Source organism: Tympanuchus pallidicinctus, unplaced genomic scaffold, assembly GCF_026119805.1.
Source record: "Tympanuchus pallidicinctus isolate F22 unplaced genomic scaffold, pur_lepc_1.0 scaffold1, whole genome shotgun sequence".
NCBI lineage: Eukaryota > Metazoa > Chordata > Aves > Galliformes > Phasianidae > Tympanuchus > Tympanuchus pallidicinctus.
In genome coordinates, this window is record NW_026294618.1 from 1,279,940 (window position 1) to 1,305,878 (window position 25,939).

The 25,939-nt window shown below is 44.3% G+C and overlaps 1 protein-coding gene and 1 long non-coding RNA gene across 4 annotated transcripts in view; one reads left to right on the top strand and one right to left on the bottom strand.

The window, feature by feature from the left end:
• The window catches only part of LOC128086017 (uncharacterized), a 382,551-nt gene that overhangs the window by 42,812 nt on the left and 313,800 nt on the right, over positions 1-25,939 (bottom strand). The window lies entirely within an intron of this gene.
• CLIC5 (chloride intracellular channel 5) overlaps positions 1-25,939 on the top strand; it is a 61,536-nt gene that overhangs the window by 28,566 nt on the left and 7,031 nt on the right. For both annotated transcript variants that reach the window (XM_052693096.1, XM_052693106.1), the window contains exons 2-4: positions 9,060-9,169; positions 9,510-9,635; positions 10,967-11,073. In XM_052693096.1, coding sequence (XP_052549056.1) covers positions 9,060-9,169; positions 9,510-9,635; positions 10,967-11,073 — 343 coding nt within the window. The remainder of the gene's footprint in view (positions 1-9,059; positions 9,170-9,509; positions 9,636-10,966; positions 11,074-25,939) is intronic.

Genomic DNA, 25,939 nt, shown 5'->3' on the forward strand with positions numbered 1-25,939 from the left:
CCTGTGGTTTGTGTGATACGAAAAGCCGGGGACGATTGTTATGATTGCACCTTTTGGCTGTTAGACCCACCAGTGTAAGGCCAGTACCATCACATCCATCGCCATAGTCCCCACTGCCTGCAGCAGGGCACGGCCGCATCCTGCGCAGCTTAGGGGAGCAGAGCCTGGTCCCACTGGCTCTGCTTTGCTGTTAGAGCATCGCTGTGTGCTGCTGCTGGGACGTGGGGGCACCCACTTGACTGCCCCACATTGCTGCAGGATGGGATGCACTCAGACTGGCTTTCTCAACTTCTTCTGCCTTTTGATTCCTTCAAAGCCTCCACTGGTGCAGATTACACAACCTCCTTAGAAAAGCCTGCTTTGTCTTTTGTCTTTCATATAATTACACTGGATTTCTTTTTTCTCCTAACACTTCGTTGTTGCAAATTAAGCAAAATAATAATGCTATTCTCCTTGGAAATGAACAATAGCCCATCATCCTCTTTGTAAACAGTCTTTTGTGAGCTGGAGGACTGCGGCATTGCCTGAAGCTGCTCCTAGGAACCCACACACCAATTGCATCACCTTGCTGTGCTCGTTTGAGGGTTCACACACCGGTGGTTTGTACTGCTTGGATCTTCCATACAGCCTCCTTCACACTTCCCCATCCTGCTCTTGTACCTGTTGTTCCCCTTGTCAGACCTTGTGCTTTACTTCTCTAAATTCCATTTAAGCGACTTCAGACACTTTGTTCTGACTTCTCTATGTGGGTTTGCAGCCTGCTCCTCTCCTGTGCTTGTTGCTATTGGAGTGTTGTAGGGTTCTCTCAGTTCCTTCCTTCATTTTGCTGATGGAGGCATGAACTATGACTCATCTTGTTGCAGACCTTTATGGCACTCCTGGTTGTTGTGTGTTTCTAGAGTAACAGAAAACTTGATTATTACTACTTCAAAGATGTGCTCTGCAGAGGCTATGTACAGTTCCTGGCTTCCCATTTATATATCCCACCCCTATGAGGGTGGATGGTGATGGGACAAGGGGAATGGTTTTAAAGTGAGACAGGGGAGGTTTGGGTTGGATATGAGGGGGAAGTTTTTGAGCCAGAGGGTGGTGAGGCACTGGCACAGGTTGCCCAAGGAGGCTGTGGATGCCCCATCCCTGCAGGCATTCAAGGCCAGGCTGGATGTGGCTCTGGGCAGCCTGGGCTGCTGGTTGGCGACCTGCACACAGCAGGGGTTGGAGCTGGAGGAGCGCTGTGGGCCTTTGCAACACAGGCAGTGCTGTGGTTCTATTTGATGAATGTAAATCTGAAAGCTTATACATTTGTCATCCTTTGAGTTCTTCTCCTGCACCTTCTCTGGTATCTCATTATCAGTGAACAGTTGAATTCCCCTCCAAAACAAAAAGCAAACATTTTAGAAGCCGTTCTCTGTAGTTACATCCAGTGCCCACTGTGGGTGTATGGGATCTTTGCCACGATCCCAGGGAGTGGTGGGAGCACAGTTCATTGGGTTGGAACAGCTCAAGAAGTGTTAAAGGATGATTTTTATTTTATCTTTCTGTCTGGGCACATATATATCCAGCCCACTTCATCCATGTGCACAGAGACTCTGTGCATGATCCGCTGGCCAGAGCTTGGCGAGAATGGCAGTTTGGGTTTTTGAAGAATGTCAAGATTTTGCTCTAAATCGCCCAAAGACTGAAAAACACATTTTAAAATACCCACAGCTTTATTGAACAGAAGCTGTGGGTTTTCTGAGGGGAGGGAGAATGAAATAGCCTCAGTGATTCTGAAAGGCGCTTTCGGCTGGCGGGCTGACGGGAAGCCAGGAGCTCTCGGCCTTTGGGTTTGCATGGTCCCAGCACCCTGCCTGCCCTGCAGAAGGGCATGGGTGTCTGCACTGGGACACTGGGGCACTCTGTTATGGCCAAAGCTGTTACACAGCTCCACCAGGTATCTGTGAAGTTCCAGGTGTCCTCCTCCAAAGAACAGCATTTCAACAGATGTGGTTTGCAACATTCCCATATTGGTTTTTTTTGCCTAGTTGCTCAAGAAGCTCACAGAGGGGAAAATTCCCAAAGCAGATCTAGAAAACTGTTAGTAATACTTTGAAAAGCAGCTATTCCTTCTGAGTGGCTCTTGGCCCTAGTTTCCGTGTGTGGGGAAGTGACACGTGCGAGAAGCTGTCTCCTTCAAATTGTCCCAATGCGTCCAGAACACCACATACCCCTTAGCTGGTGCCGAAAGAATGCTGATCAGTGGGAGATGTCACCGTATGCACTTTGTATCTGAGCCTGTGTTACTTCATGGCTGCCCCTATTCTGGGATTTCCCCTGATATACCACCATGTGGACGTCAGATGTTAGCTCTAGGGTTAGGGTTAGCCCAGAGCACAGCATGCTGGAACACGGTCTAGAAAAAAACAAAGTATGTTAGATCCAGCCCTATTTCATAAATTGCAGTATGCATTTTGCTATAGGAAGTTTTGTTGTAGCTCCTCCTCCCTTTGATTATTTACCATCAATTTCTCATTAAGTTGAATGCATGCAGTGATAGGGAAGGGATCTAAAAATATAACTGAGAACTGAGAACAAAATCCTTTATTGGCCCAGGGTGCTGGACCTGTCTGTGCTTTGCTGTTCTGATGCCGTGTGCCAAGCTGTGGGCCTGTAGTGTTTCAAAAGAAAGGAGGAGAGGTGATGGAACGGTACGAGGAGGCTGTGGATGCCCCATCCCTGCAGGCATTCAAGGCCAGGCTGGATGTGGCTCTGGGCATTGGCAGCTCCTTGGAGGTCCTCAGCTCTCCTGACAAGCTGCTCAGCCAGTGTGGGCAGTGTGGAACACACCAACCCCCTGCAAACTGGCCAGCAGTGCAAACCCAGTTGAGCTTATGTGCATCTATAATGTGCGTCTGTATGGATGCCAGACTTGGACAACATTTTGGCTGGCTTTTGGAGAGCTGGCTGAAGATTTTCACCGCTTCCTTTTTGTCTTGTTACTACCCTGACAGTCTTTCTAGCAAATGCTCTATTTTTGTTTGACATATATGCACATGGTCCATTTCCATGTGTGTGTGCTTCGGAGTGTATTTCTTCTCTAGCTTGCCCTCCTTTGGAAGGCTGCTGCTAGGAATTTCTCTTAGCAAAATGAAATTTCGGAAAAAGTCCAGTGGAATTAAAATGCTGCACAGCAAATTTATTATTGTTATTACAGGCTCCCATTCAGGAAAATACTTAAGTATGTGCTTAAGTCCCATTGAAAGCATCAAGACTTAAGAACATGCTTAAAGTCAAGCGTATACTTCCTCTGGATTGGGATGTATTTCAGCACATGCTTAAATGCTTTCCTGAACCAGAGCCACAGTCAACAAGAGCGTCCTGTGATGCACAGGACTCGTGCTGTAAGATTTACTCCTTGCCTGGGACACAGCAGTGCTGCTCTAGGAGCACACACTTCTTTGCTCTGTTGGTGGTACTCCAAAGAACTTACTGGCTTTTGCAGTTGGACGAGAACTTGTGGAAGGAGACCAGAAAGTAGGAAAAAAGGAAGAGAAAAAGATCCTTGCTAAAACAATACCTTGGCTTGTCGGATCTCACGTTGCGCCCAATGATTTTTCCTTACGATGGAGATTTGTGCTGTTGTGCATATTGTGCTATATGCATATTGCGGTTTAATTACGAAGACAGATTTTTTTTTTAATGGCACAGCAAATAGGATATTTCCTGGCTTGCTCTGCATTTCAAATAAGATTTTCAGTTCCCCTTTGGGTCCTGAGTGTAAGGAGAGTAAGTGTCAAAAGGCAGGCGCCTTCCCAGCTCTAACAGAGAGAGTGCAGCCATGTGGAACATGCATCTAGATTTTGATTGTAAGGATGATGAAATCAAACCTCTCCTTAACTCTCAGTCGGGAACATTTGGGTGAATTAGCCTGCCTGCTGTTGCTGACGTGTTAAAATCCCTTTGAATGAGAAACGTCTATTTAGTGTCATCAAAGATATCCGTGTGCTTTGCCGTGAGTCCAAGGGAGCACTGGGCCCTCGTTCAGAGTGGTCTCAAAGCAATGCAAAATGACAACAAAATGAAAATAGATAAAACCACGTACAGTCTGATACCGGAGAACACAGCGCTTTGCAATGCACAACTCTTTCCAACACAGCCATTTTTAAGCTAGATGCTTAGTCATTACTAATGACAGCACGCTCCTATAAAGCTGCTCTATTTTGGGAACAACTGCAAGTGCAACTTTGCTTCTTCCCTACCTTAAGGTTAATTACAATAATGTGCAGTTCCCTGTGTACACTGCAGGCTCTCTGCATGCACCACTCTCAGTATTTTTGGAACAAGTGTGGAAGTTTATTCCAGTTATATCATTCAAAGCAAGCAGTAACTTGAACTTGAGAATAGCTCCCTGTTCACATTGTCCGGCCATGCTGTGCAGTGCTGCAGGCTCTGGATATTACTGCTGCCTTACAGAGGGATTTGGCACGAGCTCATAAAATGACTGAGACTTTTTTTCTTCCCCTATGGCCTCCTTAATTTTATTCCTTGGGTGTGTGTCAGTGCTCCCCTGCTTGTGCACATCTTTAAGGTTGAATTGATTCCCTAAAAACAGCAGAAGTATTTGAGGTGTGCTTTATAAATAACGAAGGAGAACACCTTGCTCATTCTTGTCATTGCTCAGATTTGAGCAAGCAGCTGCCCTGGTGACGGGGTGTCCCAATGTGGCTGCACTGTCCCAGGGCAGGGCCCTGCATCGCTTGGTGGTGCTACCTAGATGTCCAGAGGCCAATGGGAAAACATCTCATTCAGCAGCTGAACTGATAGATGAAGGTTTGAGTGAAGCAACAGGAGCAGAAAGTGATGTTTCCAGGATGGAACAAAGCAATCCTCCAACAGTTCTGCCTTCACAAGCTCCAGGCTTTACAGCTGCTGGTGTCCACATGTGTCCCGCTTCAGTTCAGGCACTCGCTGGGTTCAGTCAAAGAGAAAAGCAGGCAGGTTCTTGTTCTGGATGTGCTTTGCTGCCTTGTCTGCATGAGGAACCTTCCTTTGGGCATCCCCCATTAAACTTCAGTGTGATGAATGCTGGCCAGGCAATCTCGGTCAGCAAATCCTAGAATCTGTTTTACTCTCCCAGGGTCACTCCAGGCTGAGGTTCTTCTCCATGGGGAAATGGAGGGAGTGCTCATCTGCAGGGAGGAAGGAGCTCTGAAGCTCTTTCACAGCTCTGGTGCACAGCGCACGTCTGAAAAACTTCTTCAGTGATCCTAGTGCCCATAAATCTGTCCCAGCTGCAATAATTATACCAGCAGTATGCAACATTGCTGGCATCTCCAGCTTGCTCCTTTTGGTACGTGGCTGTGCCCCGGGGAATCATAGATAGAATCACAAGGTTGGAAAGGACCTACAAGATCATAGAATCATAGAATCATAGAATCGCAAGGTTGGAAACGACCTACAAGATCATCCAGTCCAACCGTCTCCTCATCACCATTGCCACCACCAGCACTAAATCACATCTCGCAGCTCCTCATCCAGGCGCCTCTTGAGCACTGCCAGGGACGGCAACTCCACCACCTCCTGGGCAGCCATTCCAGTGCCTGACCACTGTCTGAGAGAAACAGTTCTTCCTTATGTCCAACCTAAACCTCCTCAGATACAACTTGCAGCCATTGCCCCGTGTGCTGCTCGTTGCCTGGGAGAAGAGGCCAAATCCCTCTTCACCACAGCCTCCCTTCAGGAGGTTGCAGAGTGCAGTGAGGTCTCCCCTGAGCCTCCTCTTCTCCAGAAATCTTCTGGTCCAGATCTTCTAGTCCAACCATCCTCCCATCACCATCACTACCACTAAGCTATTCAACTATATCTCACAGGAGCCGCATCAGAAAGATTTTGTGGTCGTTTGAGACTAGCAGCAGGAGTAATGGTGTTTCTCCAGCTTGTCAATTACGTGTTCTTTTCTTTTCTGCCCACTGTTGGAGTTCTTGATCTTGATTAAGGCATTATTTAATTCCTACTTTTCTGCGCCCCTGTGCTGAGCCAGGCATAATGGCCCTGTGTTTGAGCACTAGCAGGGTGCTTTCAGCAAGCTGATCTTCTGTGAAGCTGAAAGCGACTCAGCCTGAGCGGTGCTTTGTTCCTCCTCCTCTCCTCCTGGTAGGGAGCAGACTTCACAGGTAATCTGGAGGCACGCTGATACGCCTTTCAAGTTATTACCCGGGAAGTTTTTGCTCTGTCTGAGCACTGAGCGGTGAGTTGCTGACGGCTGTTGGAAGCAATGAGAAAGGATTCACAGAACAGACAGAGCCTTGCCTCCAATTTCTGCAGGCTGGAGCTGAATTTAATGGATAAATTGTGTTGCTGGGGAGATTTTGACTCTGTTCCCTCCTCTGTCACCAGTTTGCCTTGTGATTTGTGGCAGCGTTTTCAGCTGTGCCCGTCACATGAGATCGAAACCCATGAGTCAGACTCCACCCAAATCATGAGCCTGGCTTCCAGATCCAGGAGCTTTGAAAAGAGATCGTACTGTACTGTGTCTTTAGTTTATCTTTCCTTTCTGGAATTTCCTCCATGTATTCCCAGCGTGTCTCCAGCAATTAATGTTTTCTACTCTTTTGGAAGTGCTGGGGGTGTATTCTGACCATTTGGTGTTGTTGGAAGCCTCGTTTGACTGACACAATTAGTTTTGCTTTTGATCTCCAAATGCATCTTATTTCTTCCAGACCCCACGTCTTTGCCCTGTCCCCAGTGTCCTCCATCCCTTAGCCTCACACGACCCATCACCGCCGTCCAACCGCTCTGTGTCCCCTCTTCAGTCTGGAGAGGGTTTTTCAGCATTGCCTTTCATGGCTGGGAGAGTGCAAAAAGGCACAGACCTGTGTAATCCTTAACCTTGCTGTGGGAGTATGTAATTGGAGAGAGCAGGGAAACACTCTTCCTGAGGCTCCTTCCTGAAAAGGAGGTACTTGTAGCACAGGAAAACGGCGCTGAGGACAAGCAGTGCAGTTTCTCTGTTCAGGATGGGAGACCTTTGAGTTAGGTGATAAAAGACCCCTTTGCTCATGAGGTGTTTGCAGGACTTGGCAAGCCAGAGTTTCTGATTCCTTCAAATGGAGTCAGGTGAGGAGTGAATCAGACACAAGCCAAAGTAAATCCAGAGAAGGTAAGTTGAGAGTCAGCCCTTCTGTCTGCCCTGTTTTTCTTCAGATGTAAGGTTCGTAGTATGTTGTTTGTAGGCTCTGTTGACTGACTCCATTGTGGAGGATATGGGTAGAATGAGGTGGTGAAAAAGCCAAGGGGAAATTTGGTGTCGTATCACTGTTTTCCCCTATAGCATTTGCCTCTTTTCAGGAGGGTAAGAAGTGACAACTTCTTGGCGAGGTTTTATTAAGCCAAAGCCAAATCAATACATGTAATTTTGCAGTAATTATTGTATGCAACACTGTGGTGCCTGGTATTCCCATGGTAGCATTGCCATTGTTTTGCCATGAAGCCTGGAGATCAGAGCCAGCTATTTGACTAAGTTACACAAAACAAATCTACTCGCACCCCAGGCAGACAAGAAAATGCATCTTCCCTTGCTCAGCTTCACACTGTACCTTCACCCATGGAGTCTGCACGTTCCTGCATATGCTGTGTGCCAGGCATATGGCCAGTCCACAACGTCAGGTAGAAGTGCAGCTGAGCCACGTATCTCTAGAGTTGGACAGCTAGGAACTGAATCTGAACCCAGAGAAAAGCTCTTTACCTAGCCTGAAACCCCACCAGGAGCTATCTCCAAGACTTGAATCCACACCGTCTCCATAGTTTGGTAGAGGGGAAATTTGGAATTTGTTTTTAAACACAGGATTATCAGAAGCTGTGTTGAAGATGTGAGGAAGATGCACGATGCCTGCCAGAAAATCTTTCAGCTAAACTTTCATATGCAAGTTGTAGCAAATGGACACATCCCAAAGTGTTTCTTATTGTGCTGTATTTCAATAAACTGTGGTAATTAGGAGTGATTCCTTCTGTAAGACTGAGAAATGCTACCTCACAGCTTGAATATTAAAAAGATAAAATTTGTGAAAGCAAACAGAGTAATGTGATATTTTCTCCAGAGGAAAAGGCCATGTGTTTTCCTGCCTGTTTCATCAGCCATTTTCAGACACACACTGTGTACATAAAGTGCAGTTATGCAACCCACATGGGTCAACAAAGGGAGGTTGGTTGCTTCACCAGGATCATAAGAATCTCTCAAACACAATGGTACCACAAATTAAAACGGAAATCTATCAAAACCATTATCGTCCTGAAAGCTTTGGCCACAAGTGTAATTACTGCAGAGGGATGTTGTCCTTGGACACGGCTTTGGCGCAGTTCTGCTAGTGTTATTTGTAGCCCTCTATGGCTCAAAGTCAGAGCTTGCATGGCTAAGGACCATAAATTTTTAGAGGCAAGAAACAGGCTATTTCCTCAGTGCTAACACTAGCAGTTTTTTATTGTTTTGTAGTGGTTTGTAGGCAACTCATTAGGTGCTAGAGATAGGAACAGACTGAATGCGGTGGCTGAAGTCTGCCTTGAACTTTGAAAGGATTCAGACACAGATTTCTGTCTGGATCCAGTTGTTTGTGTCTGAGGCTCTTGCTTTACTGGACGTGAACAAGAACGATCAAATGTCAGGAGTGTTTGGATTTAAATCCAGTTCCAGAAGTCTCCTGCATTGATGTGCAGTCCACAGGCTTAAGCAGAAGACCTACCCTGAGTTCCCTAGCATGCAGCAGGCAGTCCTGTAGGATGAAAGTAAGTGAAGGTACGTTCGACATGCAGTGCAAAGAAAAATGCAGTCTTCTGTTGCTCGCCATAAGCAAGGGTCACAACTTCTGCCTCCAGGAGAAGCACCAGGTTACTTTCTCAAGCTCCCGATGAAGGCAGAGTCCTGGAGTAACTCTGCCACTGACCTGAAGGTGAACTACATAAAATAACAGGCACTGTACATTAGTTTTGAGCTAGTTACTTCTTTTCCAATACCCCATTTTCCATCTTGAGAGAGATGAGCAGTGAACATGTTTGGACAGTATTTTTCCTCTCTCTCTTTCCCTCAGGCTGGTATAGATGGGGAAAGCATTGGGAACTGCCCGTTCTCCCAGCGTCTCTTCATGATCCTCTGGCTCAAAGGAGTTGTGTTCAACGTCACCACTGTTGACCTGAAAAGGTAAAAATTGCTTGGTTTTATTGAAAATAGTGACATGATCCCGTGTTTTCCCAATAGAAAGGCCCCAGTAAGTTCAATCAGATTGATATCTGGCCTAGAGAGTCTGTGGTGCACAACAAAATAGTTGGGATTCAGGTTTGTTATTCCTTTTTTCACTTGTGGAATGTTTTTATATTAAACAGAGTGTTCTGGGGTATTTTAAAAGCATCCTCACCACAAACTGCTGAAGAAAAAGAAGGGCAAGCAACTGATTTTGCATGATTTTGCATGAACTGTGAATATCTGTGTGGCTGCCTGACCATAGAGATTAACGAATTCGTGACCTTTCTTCTCTGTGCAGAAAGCCAGCTGATCTACACAACCTGGCTCCTGGAACTCACCCACCTTTCTTAACTTTTAATGGAGAAGTCAAGACAGATGTTAACAAGATTGAGGAATTCTTGGAAGAGATTCTTGCACCTCCAAAGTAAGAACTTGAGGGTTTTTCAGTCAATATTCCATTTCCTAGGAATGAAAGTTGTCCAAAGAGGAGTTCCTGAAAAGCACTCGGTCCTGCAACCTTTACTTACAGGAGTAATATTTATTTATGAAACTTGTTGGCTTCTGTGAGATGACTTCCATGTGTGAAAGTTGCTTGTGTGACTAATAACTGCAGAATGTTTTCTCTGAACACATTTCAGGATGCCATTGTATACAGAATTAAGGAGATGAATACTAAAAAAAAAAAATCATAGGGGTCTGGTGTCCACATTTTATAGAGCTAAAAATAACTTGGACTGGATGCAGAACATTGCCACACACAAAACCTGTGCCAGGAAAAGCATTTTGCTGTGAAAAACTGAAGGGTTCTGAGCTCTTCCAACAAAAAGGTTGGAAGAGGAACGGATCATAGAACACGAGGAGCTCTGGAGGCAGAGAAGTGCTCATTAGTCTCATCAAGAAATGACAAGAACCCATGACTAGAAGTTATAACCATACTAATTCAGATTAGAAACAGGGCACAGATATTTGGGTATGAATGAATAACCACTGGAACAAACTACTGAGGAAAGTGTCGGATTGGATTCACCAGACACGCCTCGGTTAGTCAAGCGTTTCGACTTCACACAAGGATGGTGTAGAAAAAGATTGTTGGCTTGTGTTTTGGACCTTAAAATCTATGAATCAATGAAAATTGGCTCAGTTCCTTACGGAGTGTTTTACCTCTGACTGAACCAGCATCTGTGGGCCAGTCCTGAGGCAAGCAACCAGGTATTTAATTTTCTATATGCTAGTCCAAGATCACCAAAACCAGTAGGAGTCGTTAGTTTGCATTGATCTTTCAGATCAGTGTATTCCTTTGCACCACAAAATAACAACTCAGAGGCTGAAAACATTATGTTCCTTCACATGGGTGATGTTAACACGCCTTGCTGTTACATCCTGGCATGCATTTTCTGTGCAGGGAGTTAGACACGACTGCTACTCATAATAGGGAGAGCTGGTTGCCAACCTCCCCTGCACTTTTCTGGAAATTTATGCTTCCTTTTGATTCAAGGCCACTATATGTTGGATCGTGGTCACATAATGCATCGGTGTAACTACTTCTGTCATGAAGCCATCCCTGTGCAGCTATCCAAACCTCTGCCTTGACAGACACAGATACTGTGAAGAAGGTCTTGCCAGGCTGTTATTTTGAGATAAATGATAGTGTTAATTGCAGGGCTTTTTTTTTCTTCTTTTTTTTTTCCTTTCTTCCTGTAAGTAGAATTCATAATCATCACGATGCTGCTGGTAATAAGATGTTTCTCCTTTCAGGTATCCCAAGCTGGCTGCTAAGCACCGGGAATCAAACACTGCTGGAATTGATATCTTCTCCAAATTTTCTGCTTACATAAAAAATACCAAGCAGCAGGACAATGCTGGTGAGTAGGATTGTTACCAAATGCGCCAGGAAGATTTACTGTTTAAAAGATGAATAATTTTACTATTTACCCCTTGTTTTATTGTAAGCTGTGTTCATACGACTTCAAGTGCTGCTGCTGATCAGTCTCAGGTGGCAAAATCAATGGACTCAATTCACATGTCCACAGTTGGATTAACTACATCTACACTAGTAAATAAAATAGGTCAGGCACAGCTCCTGCCTGTAGCAGCCAAGCTGCACCAGTAATCCTGTATTCCATTCTGGATGGGGCTGGTGACTTGTGCTACCTTCTCTGCTCTATCCAGGCACTGTTCAGGATGCTAGTTGGTTGGCCCATGGTGGTGCGAGAGGCAGTACTAAAAGCTTAGCAACCAGTGACTCAGGAATGAAAGGAGAGAGCAAGCCGTGCCTCTTGACCTGCATGATTTCGTAGATGTAGCCATTGACACCAGATTGTCATCCCGCATTCGGTGATGTTATGGTAGTGTAGCTAATTTGCTCATATAAACAGAATGTAATTGAATGAAAGAAGTGGCTTTGAGAAATGTAATTGCACTCTGCATGCTCCTGACTTTCCTCACATCTGCGTCTAAAGAAATAACCACGGAAGCTGGATGCCATGCATATTTACACGCATCCTACACTCGCTTCTTAATGAAATTGCTTTTCTTCTCCACATTCCTTTCTCCTCAGAGGCACAACTTCAGCCAGTCTCAGTTCCCATTGCTCCATGACAGAGAATGGATTGACACAGTCATATCCCTGGAGATAGTCTGGCCGGATACTTGCAGCCACTCACTGTTCATCTCACCTCGTTTTACTAATTTCACAGAGACCTAAGGCATGCTAATTACCATTCAGAGAGGAGTAGATTTGCAGGTTCCAGCTCTGCCCAGCTTTCATTTGTGCACTTATATTTCATTGCCTGGGGCTGCCTCGTGAGATGAAGATGGGGAACGGGTGATTTATGCCAGATTACAATCTGCTCCTTAATATTTTTTTGGTATTAACAAAGAAAGTAATTATAACACTTCACTTCTTAGAGATGCTAAAAGCTTTTTTTATGTGTGTGTGTGTCTAACACCAATGGGATGCTCAGCTAACCACTGTAGGAAGGCTTGTAAAAAGAAGATAAATTAAGAGTCAGCCTAAATTGATGCTACACTGAAAATAAAATATCTTGGCCATCCAAAAGGAATCTCTATGGTCTGTGGTGCAACCGTAAGTCTTCAATTCAGCTGCTCTGTTCTTTGCACTCGAAAACTCTCATGGGTGTTTGCTCACATGTAGAATCCTGGCATGGTGGTTCTCAGTGGCTCTGCGATGTGCAGATCCTGCTCCGATGTAGGCTGGCAGCTCCCACTGGTATTTAATGGCTGTGACACCTGGACATCTCTGAGCTCAGCTTTCCTCTTTGAAGTGGAGAAATGCTTCATTTCCTTCAGCTGAAGTGCCAGAGCACCAGGACAGAGCAAAGATGAGCAGAGTACTGCCCTATTCTTTGTAGCACCACGGGCCTCAGGGAGCTTGGGGCTGTGAGAACACTTACAACATGAGGGAATCAGACCTCAGCTATAGTAAGGTTTTTCACTTTCAGTTTTCAAGAGCTGGGTGAGAACAGTGTTTGTCTTAACCTGGGGACATTTTCATTGAACTATCCTTTCCAGTTCCTCTGATCCTTCTTTGGAGAATGCCCCTTTCCTTATCTCCATGTGAGTAGTTAAGGTCTAAAAGGAACAGATTGCTGCTTGTGGCTATCATGCATTTCCTATACACACCAGCTCTCAGTTCAAGGTAGTGGCACATGCCTCACAGCCGTGCTCTATGTTGAGCCCAAGCTGCAGGTGACTCAAGCTCTTGGGTTAAGCTGGAAATTCACACCTCTATCCGGGTCATCAGTTGCAAAGGATCGAAGTACAAGAACAGAAAAGCACTTGTTCACAGAACCAAAACAGAATGGGGAACTTTTATCATTGCATCAAAAGTAAATGTCGTTGCTTTTGCTTGGGAGTAGGAGGGTGCTGGATACCAAGTTGCCTGAGTCACAAAGCGTCAGGTTGTTTAAATGATATTCTGTGAACCTGGAGGTCAGGGAGGTGGATTCACCAGTGTGGGATATCAGGCTGGGAATTTGTAGCATCCAGCGATCTCTAGCTGTGAGAACTCGTGTTAGCTGTAGTTGTGTTCCTCGTGGCATACTGGGTTAGGAGAGGTCATTAGGTCTATGTAACATGAGCTATTGTGGAAAAATGTTGTGAACTGCTTGGAATCATTAATGAGATTTATGCAGTGGAAGAACACTGGATGTGAGAGTTAATGGCAGCCCAGTGCACATCCAAGATACCCCCCAAATGGTGTTTCTCCTAGAAGGACTTACAGCTGCAGTCATGCAGCAGATCAGACACCAAGTAGCACTGTCCCTTGGCTGTGTTATGGCAGTGGGGTGGTGAGGAGGCACTGGCTGTAGAGTCTGTATCCTTTAAGTACTGGAATGACTTTTTTTCCCCTGAAAGTAGAAATGTTATGAAAAAAAAACCGAGATTTGTAATATCTGTGTTTAGTTTTTTGAATTCTGGTGTGTAAGTGAGCAAACACAATGATACACACATCCGTTTGTTTCTAAGATTGTGATACCCTCTGCTGGCAAGTATATGAATACTTAAAGCAAGAAGCTTTGCAGTCAAAGCTGAGACATCCCCTGCACAAAATAGCTTTCCTTCTGACCAGGTGCTTTTCTCTTTCAAGTGCACTATTGTCAAAAGAGAAGCATTCAGAGTAGTCTATTGATTTTGACAATGTTTTCGTGGAAAGTTTTGAGTTTTTTCTGGATGAGCTAAAATTATTTAGAATTCCTCAGCATTATGAGAATAACAGTGCTTTTTTTTTTGCTGGATTCGTGAAGAACTTAATTAGCCACATGCCATTATCTTTCATACCTGGCACAGAAGCAGGTGATAACCTTCTTGGGTAAGTCTGCATGGCAATATGGTACTGATCACGTTCCGTTTACTTACTGAAGGTATTTGGCAGCCAGGCTGCTCTGTTTTAATAGTTCCCTGAATTTCTGATGCTTTTTTTCCATCTTTGTTTTGCTCACATTTCTGCCTTATAATATAAAAACGTTGAAAGGGTTGGAACGGGCTGGCTAGGGCTGTAAGCCCAGAAGCAAACATGCTCATGCCATATCAAAGTCCCACCACTTTTAAGCTTCTTGAAAGGGAATGAATTGATTCCAGATCCTCAGGATGTGGCAAGCTGTGTTTAAAAAAAGTGCGTGCATTTATTATTTCAAGTCACTTCAATTACAACTGGCTTGATTCCTTCCACCCCCCATGTCACTCGATAATTTTATAACAGGCCTCTCTGAAGGAGCGACGGTCTCATCGTAGGCATAGATCCACATCTGGCTTAGATAGCACAACCGGGTTATTTGGCCCTCCAACCCCAGCACCAGACTTTGCTGCTTGGAACACTGAGAAGTTCTTATGCACCTCATGGCTGCCGCAAAGAGCCCTTGGAACAAAGCAGTGGCAGTCCTCTTTGGTGATCTCCTGGATCCTCATCCACAGGTTTAGGTTGCTCAGGCTTGTGTGACTAAGCTGAGAGTTTTGGGTTGCTTTGTGCTTAATATCTCAAAGACCTTGACTGGGCACAAGGATGGAAACCAGAGCCCTGGGAGTTTACTTTGGTTCCTTTTGTTGATGCTGAGCAAAGCACTCCAGCTCTGTATCAAAACCAGAGTAGTAACAGTTTATCTATTCATTGGAGGAGGATGCATTTCAATTGATCGGAATGCTGCGTACAAATTCAGTACCCGCTCGTGACTTCTTTTGCTGCGTACTGCAAACCAAGGGGACAGCCCACAGCCACCACCCCTTCACCGTTCCGCCTAAAACCCTAAGTTCTCTGGCTCGCAGAATGAGCCCTTTGAGTTCATTTATGAGTTTAAAAAGTTGTTCTTGAATGGAGTTCTTAGGAGGCACCAGCCCCGTGTGGGTGGGCGCATTCATTAGCGGCACGGAAGGAGGTTTCTCTGTAGGGCTCTTCAGAAGGCACGAGGCCTGGGGACCACCAGCACGGTCCCACGCGCAGGAATTTCCAACGTCTGACCAGAGGCCTCCGCTTGTCTGGTTTGGATTTACATCAAGAGCATTTAAATCATTAACTTACACGTGATTAAACGCTCTTCACCTCTTTCAGTAGCCGCATCACGCTGCGGATCGGCGCGTGAGATGGGAAGTACCTCTCCATGCACTGCATCTGTGTGTGTGCAGCAGGTATGCACCCATGGGCAGGCTGGGATTGAAGCTGGTCTTCACCACTGTGAAGCTGCTCTGACTATACAGGATTCCTCCTGCTGAGCAGAGAGCCGGGCCCACAGTCTGGGTACGTGCACCTATCGAGGTGTACCTGGAAACCATGCTGAAATTAGCAGGAAAACAGCAGGTTCAAAAAATCTACGTAGGATAAAGGATGCTGCAGTAATAGATCTGTGGTGCAGGTCCTTTGTGGAATTGGAGCTGATGTGCACAGATCCTTGGTGTGGTTTCATGGGTCCTTGATGCTGCGGCCATCCCAATGAGCACAGACTGCTCTACTCAACATCCACATCCAGAGGGGAGAAAACAGCTTTCCCCGAAGCTTCCTCTAGCTCAGTGGGAGAGGTCAGACTGGAACCATGACACAGCTTATCCCAACCCTAAAATCCTCCCGTCTCTTTCTGGGCCTAAAAGCTTCGCCCTCTGCTCAGCAAAGCTCTTGGCACAGCTCCTGTTGGCTTTAGTGGAGCAAAGTTAAAAAGTAGTGTGAATGCACTGAATGGATGAGGAGTTTCCTTTGACAGGAATGCGGGATCGGACTCTAAATCAGGAGCAATGTTAATGCTTTACGATTTTTGCATAGTTTTCCAAGGTGCCACAGAAATATATAGGTATAAATGCGTGTCGTGTCTGTGTATCAAATTGCCATTCAGTTTTTTCCTTCTTCCTCTTTAGTTGCAGAATTTCCCTTTTCCACCACAAAACCCCACACCTGTCCAAACCCAGCATGAGCCATAATTTGTCCCATACTGAGATAACATTAAGTTTTCTCTGCCGTGCAACCAGGAAGGACTAGAAATAGCTGTAAAAATCATTTTGAAGAAAAGGAGTTGCTTTGTGATGGACTTTCTAGCTGCGGAGTGTCTTGGGATGACAGATCTTCAACTGTGGCATTTTGAAACACAAAAAAGCTATTTTAGAGCATTTTAAACAAGTCTTTATGGCTCCCTCAGAGCCGAGTACTGTTGGGCTCATGGCAGCTGAAGTGCCTGGCAGCTTTACAAAACCAGGCCTAATATAAAAAATACCTAGTCTTAGAACATATGTAAGATAGGTTTTCTGCAACATTTGTGGCACATAAAACACCAAATACGTGTTGTCGAGCATGATATAAAGATTTTATTGCCACTCATTTGGGATGACCCATATAACTCACTCATGATATGTTAATAAAACTGTTCTCCACTCTATTTATAAAAATACACATAGAAGGTTCACTCAAAAAATGGTGATAGCTGTGTGCGAACTTGTTAAGCAGAGCAGTGAGCTGTACTCATCGTCCACCCTCAGTTGCTTCATCGCCACTTTGCCCCATAATTAAAGACCTAAAATGCTCTAAAATGCTTAGAAACAGCATTTTGCACAACTTTGCAGAGAAATAACTTTTTGAAAACCTCCCTCAGAATGTTTCTGGCTGGAGGCCCAGACCCATCCATCTTCTGCCTGGTGCCAGGAACAGGTTTCAGGGCTGATATCTTCTGATCTGCCACAGCCAGGAGCTGGAATTGTATGCCATTGGAGGGAATTCTTTTCTAAAATGATGATAACCATTGTCTTAACCTCAGAAGTATGTACCTTACTAGGGAAATTTCTGAACTTTCCCATTGTTTAGCTTGGTTTTTTGTTTTTTTTTTTTCCTTCTCAGGCCTTTTAACTTAATTTTGCTAATTAAGGCACGTAGATTTGCTGATGGAAGTGTGAAAAATACTAATTGAAATCAGTAGAACATGCAAGCTCTCTGTAAGTCCGGATGTGGTCAGACTGCAGGAGCTCCAAGGCAGCACGTGGTGCTCCAGGAACAGTGCATATTCACCATCAATGCACCCACAGTCATAACTCTGACAAGGCTGTGTCTGCAAGCCAGTGTTGCTTTGGAACCATAGCATGCCATACGGGGGGAGGAAAAAAAAATAGAAATGTATATTTATAGACAGAATATGCAAAGCCCTAAAAACCAGTTGACACCATGCTCTCGAGTCAGTGACTGTAATGATGCTCTCAAACAAGGGCACCATCTGAGGCCTTTGCTGAACCAGGGCCTACGCACGCAGGCCAGGCCTAGGCTGAAATCCTTGCAAGGGGAACAGAAGTTGGCAGACGCTCTCCTTGAAGAAGGAACGATTTCCCCTGTGTGTTTGAAGACTCCTCCAAGTGCTGCTGGCTTCCCTGGGATGCTTTGTTCTGCTTCCCAGCCCAGCTCTCGCTCACACACAGGAGCAGTAGCACAGCTGGAAGTGGATTAGAGCAAGCTGGCGGCAGCAGTCCTGGGAGGAATTAAGCGCCTTGCTGCTGGGATGGGAGGCCTAAATGACATTATTACTTAGGATTTGGTTTTAACTTTGTTGCTCTGCTGTTTCGCATGGGTGGGTAACTCCACTGGTTGCAACACACTTGGTGCATCTTAAGCGCGTGTCAGGACTGATGAAGTTAAGGCCTAACTCAGTAGAACATCCGGATCTTACATGAGCAAACTGCAGGGCAGCTGAACTAGGTGGCCTTTGAATGTCCCGGGCAACTGAAAAGATTCTTTGATTTAAGCACCCAAGGGGTCCTACTGTCCCAAGAAGGCTGTCCACTTCTTCTATTTAGCACTGGTAGAGTGAGCTATCCCATGGCACAGCCCAGGGACTGGCTCTTTATTTGCACTGAAGTCCATTTTCAAAACAGAGAGACTTCAAAGGGCAAAGCATTTGTCCAGAATCTGTTTTTCCCAAAACACATTTTTTTGTTTTATCCATGCAAATGTTCTTAATAAAATAATTGGGAAGAGAAGAATGAGACATAACTGAAAACCAGTGCTGCTAATTTTCTTTATTAGAGAGGATCTTAAATAATTGACAGTTAGCTTGAAAACAGTGCTGGGAAAAAGGTGACAATGAGAATTAGAGACACAATTATTTTCTAAATCTCCCAATTTTGCTGATTGCAGAAAAAAATATCAAAATTTCAGAGAGCTTGAGTCTGCAAGAAGCTTTGGGTGCAAAGCACAGCCCTGTCAGCTTTACTTATTCAGCAAATATGCTACTGTTTTAGTCCTGTAGAGGGTAAGTTACTCTTTTAGTCCTGTAGAGGGTGAGTTCTTTTGCATTTAAGCAGAGAACAGGAGAAACTGAAATGTCTTTTACTGCCCAGGGCCCCTCTAAGGAGGGAATGTATTGAGTGAGAGGGGCTCAGGTGATGGCAATAGCCGGTCTGTATTCTGCACTGCAGAAGGAGGATCCTTACTGACACAGCCAATCAAAACTGAAAGAAACTGCACGTTAACATTGAGTGAAGATGCACTGAAAATGTCAGGCAGGCATCTGGTCAGCAGTGCTTTCTGCACTACTTCAAGCCATTGGCCTGCCTAATCCAACTGTTCTAGTAGAGAAAGACCAGACAGCAATGGATAAGTTATGGACAGCTATGGATAAGCCCCTACCGATTTGTTTTATGTTGTGGGAAAAGATATTGTGATCTCTGCAAACGTGTCAGGTCTTGAGGTATGTGGTTTAATTACAGATACTGTCTCAGCAAACTTTCTGTGTTGTTGAGGGTAGTACTGGCAGTACTCATTCCTTTTCCAAATCATCAGAGGTGATACCGGGGATTGAAAAGCACATGGGCTGTGACCTGTCCTTGCAGCTGTATCCCCCCTTGGCTCAGTTTCTGACAGTTCTGCCAGAACTGTATTAAAATTTACCTTTTCCTGGTCCCTTTATAAATATCCTAAGAAGCAAGCATGCCCCTCTCCCTCCTTGTTTGTTCCCTGAACACTCCATTGCTTTGGCAATGTGGAAACTGCAATTTGTCCAGCTTCCAGCATTTGGACCTCTCCATGCCTTTGTCATCAAGGCTGAATTGCTCCTCACACCTTGCAGATGTTTTGTCCATGAGGAGCTGCACACATGAGCCTCTTAGCCTTCTTTCCGATAAACCGAACAAATAAACTTTTCAAGCCTGATATTCTGAGGCTTGTTTCCCAGCCCTTGAGCACGACATTATTGTTCTCCTTTGGCCTCTCTCTTGGGAATTTCCAAAGCCTTTTTTAACAGGGGACTCCAGAACTGGGAGAAATGTTCTTAATGTATCATCACATCAGGGCTATTGCAACAGAGGAAGTATGACCTTCCTGCTACTGCTTGGATTTTTTAATGCATCCAAACATAATTATAACCCTTTTGGCTGATGCTTCCATTAGAATGCTGAAGTCAAGGCATAATTACGATGATCCCTAAGTCATTTGATGCGGCTTAAAACCAAAAATCTCAAAGGCAGAGAAACAGTGGATAACAATTACAACTTAGGTCATTTGTAAATCTCATTGTTTCTTTTTTTTTTTTTTTTTTAAATTTTAATTCCCTCCCATGTCTTCACCTGCCGTTTAAGTGGAAGAACTTGAAGTCAATAGAGTGCAATTGGGATGATTCTGTTGTCTGAAAAGCTGACCTCATTTCCGTGATAACGTCTAGCGCTGGAACGAATTGGTGTTAAATGTTTCTCTTTGCTCAGGCACAGAACACCAGGGGTCCCCACCGCACTGTCTCTGAGCCCAGTGGCACTCACCGTGCGCTAACTTTGCTCTTATTTCAAAGCAGAAGCATGCAGTTTGTTTTGCTTTGTCAGTCCCCAAATCATCAGTTTGTTCTTTGCAAATAAAACAAAACCGTACACGCGGAGTAAACATGTAGCAGCTTGGCAATGGAGATACTGGAATGCTAATCTCACACTCCAATGGTACGGCTTAATATTGTGCAGGGCTTTCATTTTTTTTCATTATTATTACTTTTTTTTTTCAGGGTTTTGATGCAAATCAGCTCCTGTTTGTCTGCGGTTGTGTCAGGGACATCTGCGCTAGACTAGAGCAGTGGTGGTCAAGATGAGGCCCCTAAGGACAGAGAAAAGATGGCTGTCACCTGTGTGCTGCTGCAGAGTTCCGATGATTTGTGAAATGCAGGCAAAGTGCTGGGGCACTGGTAGGCCACTAGTTTTACATTCGGTTGCTTCCTGCCCTCAGGTCACTGTGGCTCCTAGGAGAGTTGGAAATAAGCCTTGCATTTGGTGTCATTCTGACACCTGGGTTTTCTTCTTAGAGAACTGCATTTGAGGGTGTTTCAGTTTCACTCTTTGTGATGAAGTTACAAGTATTGCATTTATTTCTTGCCTCCACTGAAAAGCAGACTAAGAAGGAAGGAAGAAAATTGATATTTAGCCTGAAACTAGAACCAAATCAAAACAAACTTTCTAGATGCTATGAATGGTTTAATTTTCTTCTTAAAGTCATTATAGATACACCTGTTTCACTAGGTTTGATTTGGGAGTTGGATAGATGATATCACAAAATAGGATACCTCTTTTTGTAACAGACAATTTCCCTCTGACCTGAAACAAATGCCCATGGCTGGCACATTACTGCTTCTACCAATGTAAAGTATCTGTCATCCCTACTTTGCCTGTAGGAAGTTGACAGAGCATTTAAATCATTTATGGAAGGTCAAGTAGAGTTATCTTGGGAAGAAAAGAATTGGACTTGCATCTCCTAAACCCAGGTGACCCCAGACCTGTGGATCATTGTGTTTGAGTGAGGGAAAGTTACCTGAGGAATCCCAGAATGGCTTGGGCTGGAGGAAACCTTACCGATCAAACCTTATCAAAGTTTTTGGCTCAGTCTCTCTGGGATGAAATTTGACAGGTCTGTCAAAGTATCCCAGAGTTTGGGATCAAGCTCTGATTGGTCAATCCACATGACTGAGCTTTTGTAGACAGTGTGGAGAGAAATGGAAGGGAAGGGAAGGGAAGGGAAGGGAAGGGAAGGGAAGGGAAGGGAAGGGAAGGGAAGGGAAGGGAAGAGGAAGAGAAGAGGAAGGGGAAGAGAAGAGAAGAGGAAGGGGAAAGGGAAGGGAACACATCACCTAAGTCTGTTCGTCTAAAAGTTGCACATAGGTCATTCAATTTTCTATGATCTATGAAAAGGCACGTAAATCTACCTCCAAAGGAAAGTTTTATTTACCTTAAAGTACAAACTGAAACTGGAAGAACTTCCCTTAGAGTTGCCCATCTTTTATCAATATCTATAACGGAGCCTTGGACAACCAGGTTGGACTAGACACCTAACATTTAAATAGCCAAAGTTAGACAGGATGAGTCCTGCTCGTAAGTAACTTGATAAATTTTCAGTGTGTCTGCTGAGATTGCTTTGGTTATCTAACTGCTGTATGTCCCTCTGAGAACTGGCTGCAGTGCTCTAGGGGTTTAGCAACTCCTTTTCTCTCTGTGAAAATGCACAGAGCATATGCACCAATGTTTCTTGAAAATATATGCTTATTTATGTTTGGTTATTCTCTGTGTACACAACTAGAGATTCATTCAGTCAGTGAAAGCAGACAGATTGCAGCTTTTCAGTGTTGTTGCATAAGCATTTACCTTTATTGTGAAAGCACAATCAGGTCTCTGTTCAAGTGAATATTGAATAATTAATCTTTAATAGCAGAGGTGATTCACTCCAGAACTCCCTTTGGCTTGGAGTTGGGTGTCTGAATGGTTGGATGCATGGGAGCCACACCTCCCTTCTTTTTGTGGGGACTAACCATCATTTGCCCCTCCATACAGACTCTCCTTAGAGCCAGGGATCTTACAAGGCAGAAATACGCCTGGAAGTTGGATGTTGCACTGCTGCAATTGGCAATATACTTTCACACCTTTGGGATGTGAAGCCTGAGTATCTAATAAAAAAGGGGGAATGTTACCCTACATCACTTAGGTGAACTGTGGAGATATATTTAAAGGGTGGGGTTCATCTCTCCTGACTTCAACTTCCTGACTGGTAGGTGTCTAGCCTGAGCTTGTCCTTTTGGTTTCACCTATAGTTCATGCTGTGGGAAGGGCACGTGTGCAGCCAGCTTCCATTGGGGGTCTCTGGCAGTGAGAAGGAGCTGCCTTCCTGAGATGCTCAGTGTCTCTGAGCAGGAGAAGCCCATACAACCAGCAGAGAAAAGACACCTGTCTTTTAAACGGCTGAGCGGAGGCATTCAAGGCAGCACTCTGGTCTCAAGGGTTGTATCAAAATCACAAGTGGGTCCGTATGTAATACAGGGGCAGTAACACGTACTGCAGTTACAGCTCTGCTGCATGAGAAGGATTAATCTATTCAGATTAAAGTTATGGTACTCTGTTGAGCCTGCTTAAAAAAGCGAGCAGGATGTAGAAAAATAGAGTGAAAATATGGATCCTTGGTCTTTAATCAGACTGGCAGACTACTAGAATGACATTATTTTCTTACCTTAAATTGCAGTTTCTTAGCTGGTTTCCTTCTACCAGAAAACAGTATTGGGTCTCATATAATATCAAACTCTGTGAATCTGGAAGTGATCAGGAAAGGTGGTTTGTTTTTCTAAAGTAGAAATAAATCTCAGATTGTTTGTGTGAGACTGCGAATATTTATGTACTGTTCCCCCTCTTCCCTCATTGCATATTTCACCAAGTTCATTTGCGTGTGTTATGGGATAAATCTTACTGGAGGGCAATGGAAGAAAGCAGTAAAAAGGGAAAGCAGCCCTTAGCTGTCTAGGGCAGCAGTAGCAACTGTTGCTCGGTTTTGTGCATGGATTACTGTTGGTTGAACTTGCTGGGCTTGATGATTCAGAAACGTGCGGTCCTACTAATTGTGTGTGTGATACTGAGGTCAGACAGTGGTTTCACATGGTGTACCAAAGCCATTGTGTTGCTGCACTTTGGTGACTTTAGATTCTTGCCACGTGCTTTCATTGACTTGAAGAGGGCTGTATCTATCTTCCTTTGGCTTGGAAAAAAGTTTTGTGATAAAATGTTGACGTGAGAAAAAAATGGGTGTCTTGAATGATGGGCAAATTTCAAGGGTTATCAAAATTTTAAAAGTCGTGTGAAAACAGAATCACAGAATCACAGAATAGATCAGGTTGGAAAAGACGTTCAAGATCATCGAGTGCAACCACAACCACAGCCCAACCATCCTACCCTAACTTTAACAGCCCTCTGCTAAATCATGACCCTGAGCGGTTGAGTATCTTAAGTATGACTTAACCAAGTAACCTAAACACTTCTTTTCTTATACGTTTGTTGGGAAAGTTTATGTTATTTTGCTATAGGATAGTTTTAAAAATGTAAACATTTTTGCTCTCTTTTATCTTAAATAGTTTTAAAACACAATTTGACCAAGGAATCAATTACTCCTATTGCTTTTATTGTGTGCTCCATGCTTTGCATAGAATCCCAGCATGGCCTGGGTTGCAAAGGCCCACAGCGCTCCTCCAGTCCCAACCCCTGCTGTGTGCAGGTCACCAACCAGCAGCCCAGGCTGCCCAGAGCCACATCCAGCCTGGCCTTGAATGCCTGCAGGGATGGGGCATCCACAGCCTCCTTGGGCAACCTGTGCCAGTGCCTCACCACCCTCTGGGTGGGCACCTCTTCTTACATCAAGTACAGTCCTCATCCTGCAGATGGTGCCACTCAGACACATAGAACAGGATGAATCTCAACTTGCTTTAGGTATTTAAGATCTGAGTAGCCAGTTTGCCTAGTCTCTAAGGAGTCTTCTCAAAAAAAGTGAGGCTCCTCTGGTAGTTCAGCTTTTCCTAGGGTACTATTTTAGGATGGAACGATCTGCCTTCCGGTGTCTCTTTCAGGCCACAGAGATTGGTGTTTATGTGCTTTGTTTGCTTTGCTGTGTCTGCTCATCCCAGTGTGAAACAAGGAAGGAAATATTTGAGTTCAAGGAAGGGGAAGAAGAGTCCTTGTCTGACCTCTGTAAACGCTGTGGGTGTGGACAGTCTGAATCAGTTTTACTTTTTCCAAACCATTTTTCTTTTACTACTTTCTAGTTACTTTCCACTTTGCTTCAGCCTTATTTGACCCATAGGAAACAGATGGAAACGACCTCCAATGCTGGGAGTTTTATGGCCAGTATTACGCAGGAGGTCAGATGAACTGATTTTGGCTTTAAAAGCTTCTGGAGAAATCCTAACCCCACTGAAGTCAACAGCATAACTTCAGTATGGCCAGAATTTCACTCTAAATACCTACTAATGAATCTTAGAATCTGGCCCTTGACTTGCAGGGTCTCTCCATGCATTACATTTTCCAATGTTTTGTTCTGTTGTGGTATAAATGTTTCAAGACAGAATGATTTCTCTTTGTCCCTGGGAAATAGTGGCTCAGGCTAATAGTTTAAGGAAGTTTTTGCTTGAAGAGTTGAATAACAGAGCCAAAATCTTGTCTTGGTTGAACTGGAGTAAATATGGAATAGCTTGCTGACAATGTGGAGTTACTCCTCTTTTATGTCAGCGTAACTGAGAGCACCATTTTGCCGATCATTGGCTTTTGTTACATTATTTGTATTTCTGTGCATGTCACGATTTGTTAATCTCATTGTTCAACATCAAGTAACCTTATGCTGAAAACAGAGCGTCACTATGAATTAGGTATCATTGGCTAAACTGAGCCTCACCCCATGCAATTGACAGATGGTAATACATTCATTAAGTGTCCTGTGGTTGCTTTGTGATTGGAAAGTGTTATTTTTTTGGCTTCTAACTCAGAATTCTTAAGGGAAGTTGTATAAAGGTATAGTTTTGAGTAGGGAAGGAATGTCACAAAGAACTCGTGAGTTATTTTTACTGATATTATTTGTTCATTGTTGGTGGGAGGACACAACAGGCTGTGATTGATGTAAGTTGTCTTTGCCTAAATAGCCCAGAACACAGCTGTGAAGCCTGAGAGAGATGATTGCACCATGGATTTTAAATATATATGGATAGAACTTGTTGGAATTTGAGGTTATATTAAATATATCAGTATGGAGGGAGGCAAAATAGTTCTGGTGCATTTGTGCTCAGTGATTTCTCTGGACAGTTTGTGTGAGTTCAGACTTCTGCAGATCTTGCACTGAAAACCTGATGACAGCAGTCCTCATGCAGGGCTGGGCCACATTTGGGTTCTCTAAGTTCATACTGCAAGTCTGCAGGGTGGGAAAGCAATTGGAGGTGGAAATTTCAAAAGCAGCACAGAGCAACATTCTCAGGCATAGTTCCACTTGGTGTTGTAATACTGAATACTCCACCCTGACATTACCAGCACAATGCGAGGCTATTAGATGCTTCAGGAAAAGTTCTCCATACAACTGACTTCAGGTCATGCAAACCAAGTGCAGTAGAGAAGATACCCCTGGATACAGAGGAAGCTCAGTGTGTTTAATTCAAAACAATTCATTTAATTTATACACTGTAGGGAAGATTAATCCCAGTGACTGACGTGCAATTGAGCTCCTGCTCGTATCAACAAACCTGTTATTTAATGATGTTACCATGAGGATAAGTTATAAAGGGCAATAGCTGTGTAATGACTTTCAAAATTTATTATGGGTACTATATTGGCAAAAGGAAAATTACACCTTTTAGTTGGTCGCATCTTTTTAAATGTCTTCCTTCAGTCTGTTGTTGTGTGTGGTATTCACAATGTCCCAGTGAGAGCCTGCTGCTCCCTGTGTTCTCAACAGAGGCAACATACCAAGTCATCCAGATTTTCACAAAATAG